Source organism: Lacerta agilis, chromosome 3, assembly GCF_009819535.1.
Source record: "Lacerta agilis isolate rLacAgi1 chromosome 3, rLacAgi1.pri, whole genome shotgun sequence".
NCBI lineage: Eukaryota > Metazoa > Chordata > Lepidosauria > Squamata > Lacertidae > Lacerta > Lacerta agilis.
In genome coordinates this window covers 95,232,980-95,251,054 of record NC_046314.1, presented here as the reverse complement: position 1 = coordinate 95,251,054, position 18,075 = coordinate 95,232,980, and the positions used below count along the sequence as shown (strand labels likewise).

Below are 18,075 nucleotides of genomic sequence, written 5' to 3'. Positions count from 1 at the left end.
GCACACTTCTTCAGATACACTGAAACAGAAGTCACCAGATTCTTAAATATAGTGAGGGAGTGGGGAGGAGTATTACTCAGAAGGGTGGTGGGAATGGGTGATCAGCTGATAGGTGTGGAAAACCTGTTGACGACTCTTAACGGCTGCAATTAGTCTTGCAGGGAAAGGCAAGGGGTGAGATGGCTATGGACCCCTCCTCACTCCCTCACTATATTTAAGGATCTGGTGACTTCTGTTTCAGTGTATCTGAAGAAGTGTGCATGCACACGAAAGCTCATACCAAGAACAAACTCAGTTGGTCTCTATGGTGCTACTGGAAAGAATTTTCTATTTTGTTGTGGGAATCCTGATAGTCTTACTCTATTTAAACAATTGAATGAGCAAAATGCTAGAAAATCTGACAATGTAAAGAGAGCACACTCATTCAATCAGTGCAATGACTTTTTGCCATGCAACAGAACTTCTCCTCTCCCCGTATCCCCCCTGAACCTGATCTGGGGCGTCCCCCAACTCTGTGGAGTAGGGCACAAGGTGTGGAAACAGAAATCCTTTCGCTAACAGAACTAGTCCGTTGGTTGACGTACGTGATCCAGAGTTAGTGTGAGTCGATGAGCCATTTATGAAAAAAAATTTGAGAGTTTAAAGTGGGGAATTGATAATGTTAGACAAATATCTCGGTTGGTCCTCCTTCGATATACGATTGGATTCTCTGAAGAAATCTGGTGTGCGAGATCAGGAAAGGGCAGGGCTTCTTTTCACTGGGCACTCACAGGAAATCAGTTCCGGCACCTCTCAGTTGGGCACCATTGCCATTATAAGATAACAAGGGATGCATTCGTGGTGAGTTCTGGCACCTCTTTTTTTGGAAAAAGCACTGGAAAAGAGACTTTTAAAATTGCATTCCTGCAGTAGACTTCACACAAGAAAGGGCTGGTAAGGATGGGTCCTGTCCATAAGAAAATTCAGTTGAAATTGGTTTACTTTGAAGTATTTATGTTTTAGGATCAGGAGCATGTCAGAAGCACTTCAAATGTGATGGATTCCTGATTATTCTGTTTGGAAATTGGTTACAAGAAGTAGAGCCCACAGTGTGTCATAATCATATGGGTGCAAACAGCAAAACGCCACATGTGTGAGTCCCCCATCACACACCATGATTTATATCAGGTGTGGGGAACCTTTAACCTTCTAGTTGTTGCTGAACTACACTTCCAACCATTGGCCATGCTTGCTCGGGCTGCTGGGAGTTGTAGTTTGAAACATCTAGGTTCCCCACATTTGGTCTACACCCAACCTGGTGTTCTCCAGGTACTTTATGCTACAGCAGGGGCTGATGGAAGTCGTAGTTCAAAGCATCAGAAGGGCACCAGGTTGGGAAAGTCTGGTCTTTGTGCCCATTTATTTACAGAAGTGCTATCCACACGTCTCAGGTTTTTAAGTACTCCACACTTAAATCAGTGTTTTTCAACCACTGTTCCGCGGCACACTAGTGTGCCGCGAGATGTTGCCTGGTGTGCCGTGGGAAAAATGGAAAAATTACTTTATATATAGTCAATATAGGCACAGAGTTAAATTTTTTAACATTTTCTAATGGTGGTGTGCCTCGTGATTTTTTTCATGAAACAAGTGTGCCTTTGCCCAAAAAAGGTTGAAAAACACTGACTTAAATAATTGCCTTAATATTACACTTCAAATACATACCTGTATACAGTGGTACCTTGGTAGTCAAACGGCTTGGCTCCCGAACAAACCGGCTCGCGAACACTGCAAACCCGGAAGTGACTGTTCCGGTTTGCGAACGTTTTTCGGAAGCCGAACGTCCGATGCGGCTTCCGAGGCTTCTGATTGTGTGCAGGAAGCTCCTGCAGCCAATCAGAAGCCACACCTTGGTTTTCGAACCGTTTCCGGAATGGATTAAATTCGAGAACCAAGGTACCACTGTAATAAAATTTGTCAGCCGACATGAGACTACAAGACTCCATGAGCACTGGTCAGCCCAATACATTCAATACTTTACTATCCAGACATACCTTTTAAAATGTTAAAAAAATGAGACTGCTTATCATAATTAACAGGGCAATGTTTTTCATGTCTGCTCAGAAGTACCGTATTTTTCCGTGTATAACACGACCCCATGTATAAGACGACCCATATTTTTGGGAGCCCTCAACAGTTGTTGAGCTTCTTTTGTAAGTTAGCTGAGCTGTTGAGCAGCTTTTCGATGGTCCCCTGCTCTGGCTGACGGAACTGGTGCTGTAATATACCACATACTGGCACTCACCAAATACTCTTCCTAAGCTGGGAAGAGCGGACAAGCAGCCTCCTCTCCAACATTTCCCTGCTACCGCTGCAGCACCAGCCCTCACTTACTTAGCATATTAACCCGTGTATAAGACAACCTCAATTTATCACAAAAATACCAGAAAAAAGGTTGTCTTATACATGGAAAAATACGGTAAGTCCCACTGACTTCAGTAGGACTCACTCCCTGGTAAGTGTGTATATAGGATTGCAGCCTAAAAGTCCCATCTTTTCTATACAGTTTTGTTATCATCACCATTCATTATCATCACCATCATCCTCGTTATTATATCTAATACAGATGAATAAACAAGAAAACTGCAGTTTGAAGTTCAACCTCTGGGTTTTCATCAGGGGCTCCGTTCGTATTTTGCTTTGGTGGTGGCTGGCAGAGTCGATGATTCACTTTATGTATATACATGCCATCTGCAGCAGTCCTTCACATCTGGAAGCAGTGACCTACTGGACCTTAGGTTAGTGCCTGTCTATTGGTTTTATGCAGTAAACTAGTAAGATCTGCAGTGTATTGTCTCTCCTAAGAGGAGAGCTTCTGTTTAAGGTTTCTGCTGCTTGCAGGCTCCCTGTAGGCAATATCCTGTTCTCGCAGTGGCCAACCAGATGCCTACAGGCAGCCTGCAAGCAGCAAGGGTTCAGCAAACATCCTTTGGCCTGATCCAGCAGGACTCTTATTTTGTTTTTAATGTACGGGTGCTTCCAAAGGTTGTTAAAAACAAAGCCTGTTTGCTCAGGCTTTCCCCGGCTAGGTTATTAGCCCATTTTAGAGATTGTGTATAGACCTGGCAATGTTCATTGGCTGTTGGTCAGGTGCGTCTTATGGAGCGAAAATTATGGTAATACATATAATACATACATGTAGACACACACACACACACACACACACACACACACACACACACTGTTGTTGATGGCATCCATCTGTCTCAAGAAACATGGAGGTCTTGGGCTGCCCAGACGATAAAGCCCCCCTCTCAGCCTTGCAGATGTGGTCCAAAGGGAAGCAGAGCAATATGTTTGGCACCAGCTTGGCTGCAAGACTTGCTGGAAGGAGGCATAGAAGGCACCATCCAACTGTCTTAGGATCAGAGTTTCCCTTCTCCTAGATGGGCTACCTTCCCAGGTTGAAAAGCACTTCCCTCTACAGCACATGCAGAAACTGCTCTCTTGACCATTAGACCCACTGTTGGTCTCATTCACTCAATCTGCCAGGGCAGTCCATAATTCACCGACGGCTTGAGATCTATTGGCTACCCTCACACACACATATATATGTTTTTTTAACATTTTCGTGTTGAATTTCATTCTGTTTCAAGATACTTGGGTGGGAAGTGATGACTTAAATAATGAATGAATCAATGAATGAATGAACTGAGGCTGTGGTAGGCCCATGGAGCTTTCTTAGTGTGTGGGGCTACCTTATTATCTTCAGTCCTGGGGAAAACTGGCTTTTCTTGCTCCATGTGTAGATTGGAGCAGCATGGAACTGTGGCTTACAGCCATTTGATAATAACTTTGTCCCAAACCTGCTCTCCCCCTGCCAGTGTGTTTATACCCATTTTGGCCAGCTTGACCCATGGTCTTGGGTGCTGGCAGGCGAAACAGTCACAAATGGCATGGGGACGCTGTGTTTTTTGAAACAGCTCCATACGCTATTTGGGCAGTTGTAATTCCTTTTGAAAATACCCGAAAGGAGAGAATTTGCTGGTTTGAAGGGTTTTGCTGGCAACTCTACCAACACTGTGACATACATAAGCCGAGGAAGCTCCAGTTCATCTTGCACCTCAGGCAGGAATAACAAGTCCTAGAACGTTGCCCACACAAAGAAACGTGTTTTTCTCTACAGCTTTATTAGTAGTTCATGGAATTCAGAACTGATGATTAATGTTCAAATAAGGATACCATTCAGTAAGCGAAATAAGGTCTAGCTGCTGACACATTTCATGTTTAAATGACAGAAAATTAATAACTGATGGAACATATTCAGCCTTATTCATTTACTGGTAAATTAAGAGACCAAATATAGGGAACCCGTGCTCTTGTGAGTTCCATACATCTGGGCTCAATACAATAAAGAAGGAATTGATACGACGTGGAATAAGCAGCGTTGTGAAATCGATTGCCGCCAAGTTCGTTTAATGCAACCAGTGTCAGATCTCGATAACCACAAGTTAATCTTGACCAGGTGATTGGAAATGAGATGCATGGTCATATGGTGGATTTTTGAAATTGATGGTGAATCACAAAACTTTTTCAATCAGTTGATCATTTGATAATAAGCATTAATAGGAAAATATATTATTTTTAAAAAGCCCTCCAGCAGGTGAAAAGTAACTATCCATGCAGAACATTTTAAAGTCTGTAACAACTGTTGAATAGTCCACGGCTTGGTGCTTGTTTTTCTCAAGCCTTTTGAGGTTATCTTGAATGGAGACAAAAAAAACTGCAATGTTTTCTGTGCTCCTGGTTTAAGCTCATCATTACTGGCAGACAGCTCTCACTCATCCTTGGACTCAGCTCAGGAATGGGCTTGGTGAACAAAGTTGTTTTCCTGAAATAACTAAAAAGTGTTGTTGTTTCTTCTATGCCAAATTCAGAAACCCTTCCACTACAACCAGATTAAATTTACAAGAAGCGTTCAAATGATAGCCGGAATGCCCATTATTACAAAGATGTAATAGTATCAATACTAAGCAGCTGAAGGATAGATCAAGGGGAGGCATCAATAAACGGCCTTTAGCTATGTTGCATTCTGTTTCTGATGCAACAGATTTCAAGACTGAAGAGCCATATAAAGAATACTGCTACAAGCTATGTTTCTCATCTTTTGTCCAGTCTGTATCCTCTAAATAAGTGGAAGGTTGTTTAGGGTGTATGTGTCATGATGCGAAGGAGTACTACCACTGCAGAGGCAGCAGGAAAGAAGATTGCGTATCTTGATAATACTTCTTTCAAGACTTTCCTCACTCTTTGAAGCCAATTCAAACTGGTGGTTTATTATGTAGGATGTATGTTCAGGGATTCAAAAACCCTGTAACCCTTTAATAGTTGGATCTGGCAACAGCCTCCTGGGATGCTGTGGGGCAGAAAACCTTCCCTGACTTTCAGACAGTTAGGCACTGTGAACTTTTTGTTTTTCGTTTAATGTACTTGTATTTAGTTTCCCCCTTGAAAAAGGGCTCTAGCCTGAAGCGTGTTGGGCTTGATATATTTTTCCATGCACTTTCTAGATTCTTCCACGAATAGGGCTTGGTGCCTCCCATCTTCTTTTGTGAGGTAATCGCAAAAGGAAACATTGGACCCCACCCCAAACACTCACCCATGATTTAAAGATAATTCACTTATTTTAAACAACTTTGCTTTTCATTGTTTGTCAAAATGTGGTTCCCTCTCTGCTCGTGCATTTGGGGGGAAATTTGAAGGAGCTTCCAGTATGTGTTTTTTGAAAGGAGAAAATTAGCTTTGAAAGACACACAGCAAAATGTACTCCTTCCTTTTTTCTTTCAAGGTTGGATTTGGAAGAGCAACCCATAGCGATAAAGGAAAACTCACTCATAAAATCTCAAGTCTGTACCCACTTTTCAAAAGAAGATACATGACAAAGTGGATCACAGCACTATAAACTAGGGAGGGGGTGAATCATTTTTCCAGGCTTAAGTTCAGCTTTACACTTTTTACATTGCTACTCTGTGCTCTTTTGTGAGGAGTGTGTGTGTGTGTGTATAAATTTTATTAATAAATGAATAATCATGCAAATTCATTCTTCCTCATGAAAATCTGTCAGCGTTTTAGTGCAAAATTTTCCTAACACACACACATTCCTGCAAGCAAATTCCCTCAATACAGTGTATTTTTGTATGATATGTCCACTCATATATGCACACTTTGACTAGTGTTGCTTGTGAACACAATGTGAGCTCGCTTATTTATTTATTTACTTATTTATTGCATTTCTATCCTACCTATCCAAGGAGCTCAAGGTGATGTACACCCTGCAACAGCCCTGTGAGACAGGTGAGGCTGAGACTAGATCAAGGTTACCCAGTGAGCTTAATGGCTGCTTGGGGATTTGAATCCTGATCCAGCTACAGCATTTTAGCAGCTTGAGCACTGGCTAGCTAGACTGGTTAGTTCTCTTCCTGCAGGAGCCCAGAGTGCCCCGTGGATGGTTGCTTGAAGCAGGCCCAATTCTACCTCACGCACTTGGCCGTGGAGCTCCCTTTATTTATTTATTTCCCAGTTGCAAGAGGAGAACTCTTAACAGCAGTTTTTTATCCCAGTAAGCCTCTTTCTAATGTGAAGGTCGCTTTTCTTACCAGGGGCATCCAGATAACGCTTATCAAGGCTGTTTAAAGTTGAAAGGGTATCTGAGGATGCGTCTCTTGCTATACAAACGCTTCCCATCCATTTAGCTCCCCTGAGGAGGCCCTGCTTTCAGATACCATCTATCAATTGTGTGAAATCAGTCAGTGAAATTCCCTCCCCAGGAAGCCTGCCTGAGCTAGACAGTTGCAGGCAGTGCTGTCAAGTATCCTGTTTTCTCAGGAATCTCCCTTATTTCAAGCAGTTTCCCGCTGCTATCCCTTATTTTTTATATCCCTTTAATTTCCCGTTTTTTCAAAGGAAGCAGCTCCTCTCCCACCCCCTGCTGGCCAGGGATTGGGAAGACCTCGCCTCTTTGCAGCCTCAAAGCAAGCAGGAGCCATTTCCCGCGCGTACAGGCGTAGCCCACAGGCAGCGTTTCCAAAATACAGTAAGCCTACTGCACGCGTTCACACCAGTGCCGCCCACTTTTGCTTCTGGCTCCACCCACCACTGCCATGTGACTGTCCCTGGGATAGGTGAGGCTGCTGATCCCTTATTTTCAAATACGAAACTTGACAGCTATGGTTGCAGGCCTCTGGAAGCAACTGGAAACACTGCTCTGTTTAGGTCTCCATTCTCTGCACCTGGAATAAGCTTCGCTGAACACAGTGGAGCTTCCTTCCACGATAAGCATGCGTGGAAATTCCCTGCAAGGTTACTCATTTGACTGTATTAAAGTGCGGTCCTTTGTGATTATTTTGCTGTTTAGGCTTTCATTTATTTTCATAATTGTTCAATTGCATCTTGAAAAAGTGACATTAGCCGTCTTGGCTTTCCTGCAAAGGGGGGGGGCGGGAGACGCTCTTTCAAATGAACAAATAAAAAGATCCCTAGTGGTGAGAGGGATTGGATTTGTCCAGGGAAGGGAAATAACGGCATAGTTTTGTTCACAGTGAACATCTGCCCCGTATCTTTTCCTGGACATATCAGTACAGTTTTAGGGGCAGAAGCAGCTGTTTTCAGCTGGCAGTTTTGCAGGCCTACATAAAAATGATATGGTTTCTTGACACCCCGTTATATTGGAAACGAAGCAGCTTGTTAAGCCCTGGCTCATAATCTTTAACTTGCTTCTGCCGATTGATTGAAGCAGCGCATATAATATTCTCCTTGGAGGGGAGCATCTCTGGTACTAACACAAAGATGACTCAAGCAGGTGTGCCAACAGCCACTTGCTAAATAAGGATGGTTGAAATTGTAAGTAAATAATTTAAGGGCCAACACTCTTGTTTTTAACAGTGCTTGTTATGGTGGCTGCTGCTGCTGCTGAATGTATTGCAGGAGAACTCTCTGGAGAGAAAACATTAACATGGAAACCTTCAAAATAGCTATATATGCACACCTACATATAAGGAGTTGTATGTTTTCCAAGGTAGTTTGGTTATTGGCCTTGATGCTAAATGCAGAACTGGTGCTTGAGGCAGAAAATCCAAAGGGATGAACTCAAAGTAAAAAAAAAAAGATCATTTGGTAAATAATTAACAATTAACTATTTCGTGCCACAGATTTCCTGCCGGAGGTCATGAGCTCACTTTACCCAATTCCAGGACCAGCCCTGGATAAATTAGAATTCTGGTTTGATTTTTTTGTGACCTTTTCATGCCCAGTAAGTGAACGATGGGAAACGGTTAGCACAATAACTTTCATTTTTATCAGTGTGCGCATGCTTTTGAGAAATGAACAGGCTGGGCCTATCATAGTAGAATCTTCTAACCAAATACAGTGACAGCCCTGGTTCATGGATGACAAAATATATCTGGAGTCTTTCACACATATCTAATCCTTTAGAATATGCTACATCTGGGGGACGGGACGGGATGGGAAGGGGGACAGGATCTTACTGGTGGGCAAAGTACTCAGGCCACTTAGACCAGTCAATCACCTGAAATCATTAACATCAGCTGACCCAACTTCAGAGGAAATAATCAGGAGTGCACTCTGAAAGCGCTCCCAATTCTTCCCTTTCTTTCTTTGTAGCCTGGTTGGACCTCAAGCCAGGTTGAATGGAAGATCTCTACTGAAAGGGGCTTGCGCTCAGCACCTGTCAGCTGACTGGCACTGACTGCAAATCCTGCTGGGAGCAGGGAACTGAATGCAGAGAGTCTCTGCTGCACTGCGTGGGTGGTATTCAACTAAGTTTTAATCAGAGTAGGTCCACTGAGATTAAGGGACATGAGTAAGAGAGGTCCATTCATTTCAATAGGTCTCTTCTCGGTTGACTACCACCCAGGATCTGCATCTGAAGGGGAGAACAGGCTTGAACGAGTGTGCTTGCCACAGCTGGTGTGGCACCTGTCATGGAATTCTACTCAATATTGATCCAGAGTAGATTCCAATGTATAGTTAGCAGAGTAAAAACTTAAACATGTCGCAGGATTCCCCCCCCCCCCAAAAAAAAAAATAGACCAGAGGCAATTGTATTTCATCCAGCAGAGCTTTACTGCTACTGAAGGCAAATGTGCGTAATCGTCACAAATCCAATACATTCAGACTTGGCACTGTCCATAAGAAGTCCAGTTGCAGAAGACATAACTTAAACTTATAATAAGTCTAAACCTTAGCACCAAGCATACAATGTACGGAACACCACACCAGAAGGAAAAGAGATAGAAAGAGAAAGTGAAACCCAGGCTCCTTCTGGCCCTACTTTTATAGTCAGCATGACCTCGACAGAAGAGATAACAGAACCAGTTTAAGCCAGCTGTACTCAGCTTCTCTGAATGAATAACCCAAACATCGTGAACCTTCTGCTTGTTTCTTTCACACACAGAAGCTTCCAGAACGCTCTTGAATTAATTAGAATAGGAAAGATCTCTGTACATCCGATCAATACTAAAAAATGTAAACTGACAGCGCCATCCTCCAGCGAGTGAGCTGTGCGGAGGGAAGGGTAAGCAGTTATTCAGTGCTCCACAGCTCCAGATTTGGGAGAAAGGCTAGGGGGTTCTTTGATAGCAGAGTGGAGAAAGCACCCCAAGACCCTTAAGCCATGCTGCCCTTTCCTATTCCACAGCATGATAGGTGGGTGAGGAAGAAGCATTGGCTACCGCTACTTGGGTGCACTCTGCATCTTTGGGAAGGAGCATCCAACAGTGTGTGTTCCTTCTGGCCTTTCCCTCGGGAGACAGCGGTGGTGGTGGTGGTGGGTTGGTGGCTGGACTACTTGGCTTAGCCACCGCCATAGCTGAAAAAGCCAGTGTGCAATTCCTGTCTCCTGTAGTGAGTGGTCTTGCCCACCAACCACTACAGCAATATTTTGTGTGAGGCAAAGCGGGCAGAGTTAAGAGTCACAGTTTTTTCCACTTCTTTTTGGTGGCCTTCATGGGTACCAACGTATGTGCAGAAGCCTCAGTTGTAAAGAACGTAGGGATTTGGGAAGCTGGCGTATGCAAAGTCAGACTTAATCAAGCTTATTACTGTCAACACTGGCTGGCAGTGACTCTCCAGTGTTTCAGACTGGGGACATTCCCACCCCCTACTGGAGAATCTGGAATCCTTTCCATGCTAAGCAGGTACCACTAGGCTACCACCCTTCCGCAAGTAAAGCTCACCAAGGTCAGTGAGTGTGTATGCTTAGGATTGCATGCTAAAATATTTCTAACTGTGTGATACTTTTCAAAACCATTAATAGTAATCATATAGTGCCTTTGAAATGTGCAAAGTGTGTTTCTCCCTCTCTGTCCCAAACCCACCACATTATCCAATACATCGAAAATACTATGATACCCCTTTAAACAGCCACAAAGGATCCTGGGTGCTGTAGCTTGCCAGGAGACCCCCTCCCTCCATTTCCCTCAGAGAGGTACAGTCCCCAGAGTTCCCTGGGAAGAGGAATTTGTTGCTAAACCGCTCTGGGAATTGTAGGAATGCACAGAAAAGCAAATGTTCAGAACTGAATGTTGGGAAGATTGTCTTCAGGAGCTCAGAAATTTCCACAAAATGAAAGCCAGTTGGTTCTTTTTTTCCAGGGTGGTGGGGTGTGGGCAGATTAATGCACATTTTTTGGAACACACGCTATAAAAGACCAAGAGAATTCTGGATGGACAAGTAGAGCAATGTCTGTAATAACACTGAACACACCAGCTATTGACTTTATATTTAGGACACATGAAGATTTATAGCCCTTTGAGGGTAAATATTTATCTCCGAGATCAATAGGTCTTGATTTCCGCTGAGCTGAAAATCAATATTTGCTTATTATACCAATCCAAATCTGGAGGTCCCAGCTGAGATTCTGGAAGGAAGTGTGACATTTCTAATGTTTTCTTAAACCTGCTGTGCTACATAAACTAGAATGAATGAAGGAAGAGGTTTTAACATATTGATGCTATATGTATTTACAGATCAGGGAGTGGTTTAGCTGCAGAAGCACAGAGGGTTGGAACATTCACCCAGAAAATGATGGAATCCTTAAGATAGAGTTCTGAAAACATTGGATTGTATCCAACCAAGTTTGTCCTATTTGCACAAAAACTTTTGCTTGCACAATGGAACTCCCCGGCCCCTTTCCTCTCTCCTCATGCCTGTCCCATTTGACCTGGAGGCATAGGGTGGAGGAGAAGGAAGGGAAGTTCTGTTGTGTAAGCAGACTTCCTTGCTTGAATGGGTCAACTTCATTGCATACAATGGCACACAAGATGATCAAAGGTCTGAAAAGCGAGCCTTATGAATCATAGAATCATAGAATCATAGAGTTGGAAGAGACCACAAGGGCCATCCAGTCCAACCCCCTGCCAAGCAGGAAACACCATCAAAGCATTTCTGACAGATGGCTGTCAAGCCTCCGCTTAAAGACCTCCAAAGAAGGAGACTCCACCACACTCCTTGGCAGCAAATTCCACTGTCGGACAGCTCTTACTGTCAGGAAGTTCTTCCTAATGTTTAGGTGGAATCTTCTTTCTTGTAGTTTGAATCCATTGCCCCGTGTCCGCTTCTCTGGAGCAGCAGAAAACAACCTTTCACCCTCCTCTATATGACATCCTTTGATATATTTGAACATGGCTATCATATCACCCCTTAACCTTCTCTTCTCCAGGCTAAACATACCCAGCTCCCTAAGCCGTTCCTCATAAGGCATCGTTTCCAGGCCTTTGACCATTTTGGTTGTCCTCCTCTGGACACGTTCCAGGTTGTCAGTATCCTTCTTGAACTGTGGTGCCCAGAACTGGACACAGTATTCCAGGTGAGGTCCGACCAGAGTGGAATACAGTGGTACTATTACTTCCCTTGATCTAGATGCTATACTCCTATTGATGCAGCCCAGAATTGCATTGGCTTTTTTAGCTGCTGCATCACACTGTTGACTCATGTCAAGTTTATGGTCTACCAAGACTCCTAGATCCTTTTCACATGTACTGCTCTCAAGCCAGGTGTCACCCATCCTGTATTTGTGCCTTTCATTTTTTTTGCCCAAGTGTAGTACTTTACATTTCTCCCTGTTAAAATTCATCTTGTTTGCTTTGGCCCAGTTCTCTAATCTGTTAAGGTCATTTTGAATTGTGAGGAATTCTTGATGGAGCTGGGTATGTTTAGAGGGTTCTGTCCTCTCCCCCATGGTTTTCAACATCTACATGCAGCCGCTGGGAGTGATCATCAGGGGGTTTGGGCTGGGTGTTTATCAATATGCGGATGATACCCAGCTGTACCTCTCTTTCAAATCAGAACCAGTGAAGGCGGTGAAGGTCCTGTGTGAGTGTCTGGAGGTGGTTGGAGGATGGATGGTGGCTAACAGATTGAGGTTGAATCCTGACAAGACAGAAGTACAGTGGTACCTCAGCTTACAGACACTTCAGGTTGCAGACTCCGCTAACCCAGAAATAACGCTTCAGGTTAAGAACTTTGCTTCAGGAAATCGTGCTCTGGCGGCACAGCGGCAGCGGGAGGTCCCATTAGCTAAAGTGGTGCTTCAGGTTAAGAACAGTTTCAGGATAAGAATGGACCTCCAGAACGAATTAAGTTCTTAACCCGAGGTACCACTGTACTGTTTTTGGGGGGACAGGAGACGGGCAGGTGTGGAGGACTCCCTGGTCCTGAATGGGGTAACTGTGCCCCTGAAGGACCAGGTGCGCAGCCTGGGAGTCATTTTGGACTCACAGCTGTCCATGGAGGCGCAGGTCAGTTCTGTGTCCAGGGCAGCTGTTTACCAGCTCCATCTGGTACACAGGCTGAGAACCTACCTGCCCACAGACTGTATTACCAGAGTGGTGCATGCTCTGGTTATCTCTTGCTTGGACTACTGCAATGTACCTTTGAAGGTGACCTGGAAACTACAACTAATCCAGAATGCGGCAGCTAGACTGGTGACTGGGAGCGGCCGCCAAGACCACATAACACCAGTCTTGAAAGACCTACATTGGCTCCCAGTATGTTTTCAAGCACAATTCAAAGTGTTGGTGCTGACCTTTAAAGCCCTAAACGGCCTCGGTCCAATATACCTGAAGGAGCGTCTCCACCCCCATCATTCTACCTGGACACTGAGGTCCAGCGCGAGGGCCTTCTGGCGGTTCCCTCACTGCGAGAAGCCAAGTCACAGGGAACCAGGCAGAGGGCCTTTTCGGTAGTGGCACCCGCCCTGTGGAACGCCCTCCCACCAGATGTCAAAGAAAACAACAACTATCAGACTTTTAGAAGACATCTGAAGGCAGCCCTGTTTAGGGAAGTGTTTAATGTTCGATGGATTACTGTATTTTAATATTTTGTTGGAAGCTGCCCAGAGTGGCTGGGGAAACCCAGCCAGATGGGTGGGGTATGTATGTATGTATGTATGTATGTATGTATGAATAAATAAATAATAAGAGGAGAATCAGAGGAGATTTTCAAATATCTACAAAGCTGCCACATGGAAGATGGAGCAGGCTTGTTTTCTCCTGGTCCGGAGGGTAGGACTCGAACCAATGGATTCAAGTCACAAGAAAGGAGTGCCAAAAGAAATGGTTTGCTTCAACCTGTTTAATAGGCACAGTTGGTGTACATGTTCCATGCACCAGAATCATAGAATTGTAGAGTCGGAAGGGTCAACTAGGCCAACCCCTTGCAATGCGGGAATATGCAGGTGGCCCATATGGGTATCGAACCCGCGGCCTTGGTGTTATCAGCAGCACACACACATCCACAACTGATGGAGGCAGAAAGAGATAATAGACACTGTACACCTTAATGATGCATATTTGGACGACATGAAAGAGTGACCTTATTTACGGGGAGAGGGAAGGATGAGTGTTAAAACAATGACTTGTATATTCCCGCCTTGCGTTCTTTTCAGGTGGGCTGGCGTTGGCTCAGGTCCTCTTCTTTTATGTGAAATACCTCGTGCTTTTCGGTGTTCCTGCACTTGTTATCCGAATGGATGGCCTGAAGGCTCCCGACTTGCCACGCTGCGTGAGCACCATGTACAGTTTTTCCGGAATGTGGAGGTTAGTTTTGCTTTTTACTGCAAAGGTTTATCGCCGGTTGAATTTTCGCGAAATGTATGGGCTGCGCGGCCTTCTGCCTGCGTGCCACATGACACGTTGCACCTACAAGAGAACTTGCAAATTGATAAGCAGCATTGCGTTTCCATTCCTAACTGCTTCTCTTTCTGATCTTTTGAAAAACGCCCTTCCCATCTAATAATTACTTTTCTCCTGCCACAGAGGTGAGGAGAAGGCTGCTTTTGGGATGTTCATCTTCTTAATGATTAGAATTGGATCCAAACCACTTAGCTCCACTGATCGGATAATTATTTTCTCCCTACATCTTTATGAAATACGTTTCATTTTTCATTATTGTCCCCCCTGAAAAAGACACTTTGTGTGGAAAATTCATGCAGGGAAGGATAAGTAATATTTGATTAGGTGACCCTGCAGCAAAAGTGTTGAGGATGATCATTTTCACTGTGCTTTTCGGAGGGTAATGGGTATGCTTCAGAAAAAAGTAACTTTTAAAGATGCCTCAAAATTTTGCTGATTTCCGTAGGCCTTTATCTGGTTTTGCACCTTCAGTTGGGTTTTTATCAGAAATCTAATGGTCCTTGGCAGCTTTTGAAGCAAGGTTTACCTGGGAGGGATGGGATTACAATCTCCTTAGATCAGAAATGCAGTCTAGGTTCTTATTCTTAATTAGTTATTAAATTTGTATGTCGCCCATCATCCATTGATCTCAGGGCAGTTCACAGCGCAGAAATACAAGATGAAAACACAAAACACTTAAAAAGAACAGGAACAAAACGAACCAAGAACCCCCCTCCCTTCCTCAAACTGGTTTTAGTCAGTTGGCACCCATGCCCAGAAAATACTTTCTGTCAGTGACATCTGCTTTGCCAGCTACGTTCCCTCTTGGGCGGGGTGTAAGAAGGCATCATTTTCCTGTACTGCACTGTTTTGTTGTGTTCATTTGTGGGACATACAACTAAACAACTAAACCACCAAGGCAAACAAAAAAAGATAGCAAAAGTTGCTGCCGGTTGTATGTCTGCAGGGAAGGGGTTCCATTGCCAGGGTGCCACAACAGAGAAGGCTCTCCCCCCTTCACATGTAATGTGTAGAAGGTACTGTGAGGAGGGCCTTCCTAGCACACCATATCCGGCACCTCAGTTAAGTTATAAAAATTGTTAAAAACAACCTTCTAAAAATCTGTTAAAAACTCCTAAAAGCAGCCAACTACTCTCTAAACTAATAATTTCAAGGTTGCCAGGGACAGAACTTCCAACCGTCAAATGCTTGGGTAAGCGGGTATTCAACAAAACGAAGCACCCAAGGATTACCACTAGTGCAACGGAACTTCCTTTCTCCCAAGTACCCCTGGGCCATCTCCAAATCCGATCCAGAGGGTTGGGGGAACCACTAGAACAGATTTAGAGGGTTCTAGAGGGAGGAGAACATGGGGAATTTCAGCCATAGCACTACATTGAATACAACCCCATTTCGTATGTAACAGCATTCAGTTAAAAGTGAAGCAAAACTCTGCCAAAGTCCTCTTCCCTGTCATGTGGGAGACTTTAGGAGGGCAGTGCCTGAGCCAAATGCTTTTTTCCCCTTTTCTGGCTTGTTCGTATAGTGCAAAATTCCTCCAACCTAGGGAAGCTGGCTGAAACTGATGGGAGGTGTCGTCTAAAACACCAGAGTGGTTCAGCATTATGTGCAATGAATCTGTGTTATGTGTGTTTGGTGATAGGAGCTGCTGTTTCTGCAAAGGATTCCGTTTCAGCAAACCCAACTCTTTCAGGCTGTTTTCACCCTCCATGGGTGAAAATATTTCATAGCAGGAATAAAAGTCTCTGTCTCTCTGTGTGTATTTTGATTGAGAAAAATGTGTGGTGAAACGGTTGAGTAACATTTCTGCTCTTGCTTGCAATCTCTCAGACCAGATTATTATTATTTTTAAAAATAAAAATAATTAAAAGTGTCTCTCTCTCACACACCTTGCATATAAAGTCTAATTTGGCCTTAAGGTGTTCATCTTGAAAATTGTTTTTAATTATGTTTAGTACAATTCTAGGTATAGAAATTTGGGAATTATGACTTCTATTTCAGTAAATCCCCTTATTAGAAAGCAAACTGCATGTGCTTCTCCAATAAACAGGTTATAGTTATTATGTCTTAAGGTGTGTTAGTCAGTCTCCTTCCATGAGACTCTATGCTCCCCTCCTTGTAATAGAGAAACAACGTTCTCTGGTTCTTAGTGTTTAAATAGCAATAACCTCAAACTATGCTGTGTTGTCTCCATTGATTTTGATGAGCTATGGTAGGAGAGACTAATAAAGGGTAAAAACTCTTTACCAAAGCGCTTCTGTGTTTGCCTTCTGCGGTTTTAAGGAAAGAAAGAAAGTAATGAATTCTGGAAGAAAGAGAATCATTAGAGTGGCTAACAATGGACCCAATTAAATTAAATTTGCTGTTCTGAGACTCCTCAACTGCTCTTGTTTAATTATTCCAACTGAAAGGCAATTTTTGACAACCTTCCTCCCGATGACTCCATCACTTGCCAATCTTCAACCTTTGAACTGGTTGAATTTTGCAACCACCTCCATATGAACACCACAGTTGTATTCTGAGCTGTTCTGCGGGCAATTCTTTGGTTTGGAAGAAACTTTCAGGTGTTGCCACGTTGATGAAATGTCTGAATAAGCACCTTGAATTTATGCATGTTCTGGCATAAATGTCGAGATTAGCTAGTTCAAATGTTAACCCTAAACCACAGGAGTGCCAAGAAAATAATAATCACAGGAAGGAACAATATATTTAGAGCAGAATCGTACCACTTTAAACAGTCATGGATCCCCACAGAGAATCTTGGGAACTGTAGTTTAAGTGTGTTGAGAAGACCTCTCGTCCCCTCACAGAGTTGCAAGTCCCAGACTTCCTTGGGAAGAGAGATTGACTGTTGGACCACCAAAGGGTGGGTTTAAAAGGGATTGTTCAAAGGCTATTAGTGGCTACCACCCATGATGGGTATGCTCTGCCTCCATAGTTGGAGGCTAAAAGCCACAGGAGGGGAGAGTAGGTTTGTCCTCAGGTGCTTGTGGGATTCTCACAGACATCTGGTTAGCCACTGTGAGAACAGGATACTGGAATAGATTCGCCATTGGCCTGATCCAGCAGCCTCTTCTGTCCTTATTTTTCTTTCAGCAGACATATTTTTTTATTGCTGTTTTGTCCCTTTACACATAGCAAGCAACGCCTGTCCAAAAAAATTAAATGTGATCTTTTCACAGATGGGATGTGTGTGTGTGTTTTTGAAAACCAGTTCATGCCAAACGGTGTTATGAAGAGTTACGCGAGGAGCAACATCTCCCATGGCTACCGGTGAATTATGGGTCAATTTCAATTATCTAAGAAAACCTACCCAGCTTGCCCTCTGCTTCTCTTGAATTATGACTCCTTCATGCCCTTACAGTTAAAATAATGAATCACAGCTACCCACGGGGTAGAGAGATATTTTATTTGTTCGCTGCCTTTTATAGGAATATGGTTGTCAGTGATGGAAGGCAGAAACAGAGATTTCACAGTGAGAGCGTAGGCAGGGCTATTGCAGGTGCAGTTGCTCAGTGGAACTTACTTCAATTTGCACAGGGTCATGGCCTGAAATATCAGAAGGCTTTGGAGGTGGCAAGGGATTGCATTGCCCTGGGCTTCAAACTAGAAGGCCACAAACAGAGGACAATAGTGCTATTTGGGCATTCAACCTGATCGGGGGTGGGATGCTAAACATGCATGGAGGCCAGGCATGCATCCATGCATCCATGCATGCATGCATGCATGCACACACTAGCTCCACCAGCTCCTGTACATTGGACAAGCCACCTGCTTCTGTTACCTGTGTGTGTCAGTTGCAAAGGCCTGAAGGGACTCTCTAGAAAAACAAAAAACGAGAAACTGACAGAAAACAAAATTGACAAATTCACCCATATTTAGCTGTAAA

At 43.8% G+C, this 18,075-nt stretch overlaps 1 protein-coding gene across 3 annotated transcripts in view; it reads left to right on the top strand.

The window, feature by feature from the left end:
- The window catches only part of HHAT (hedgehog acyltransferase), a 147,245-nt gene that overhangs the window by 24,589 nt on the left and 104,581 nt on the right, over window positions 1-18,075 (top strand). For all 3 annotated transcript variants that reach the window (XM_033144836.1, XM_033144835.1, XM_033144834.1), the window contains exons 6-7: window positions 2,603-2,774; window positions 13,940-14,090. In XM_033144836.1, the coding sequence (XP_033000727.1) occupies window positions 2,603-2,774; window positions 13,940-14,090 (323 nt within the window). The remainder of the gene's footprint in view (window positions 1-2,602; window positions 2,775-13,939; window positions 14,091-18,075) is intronic.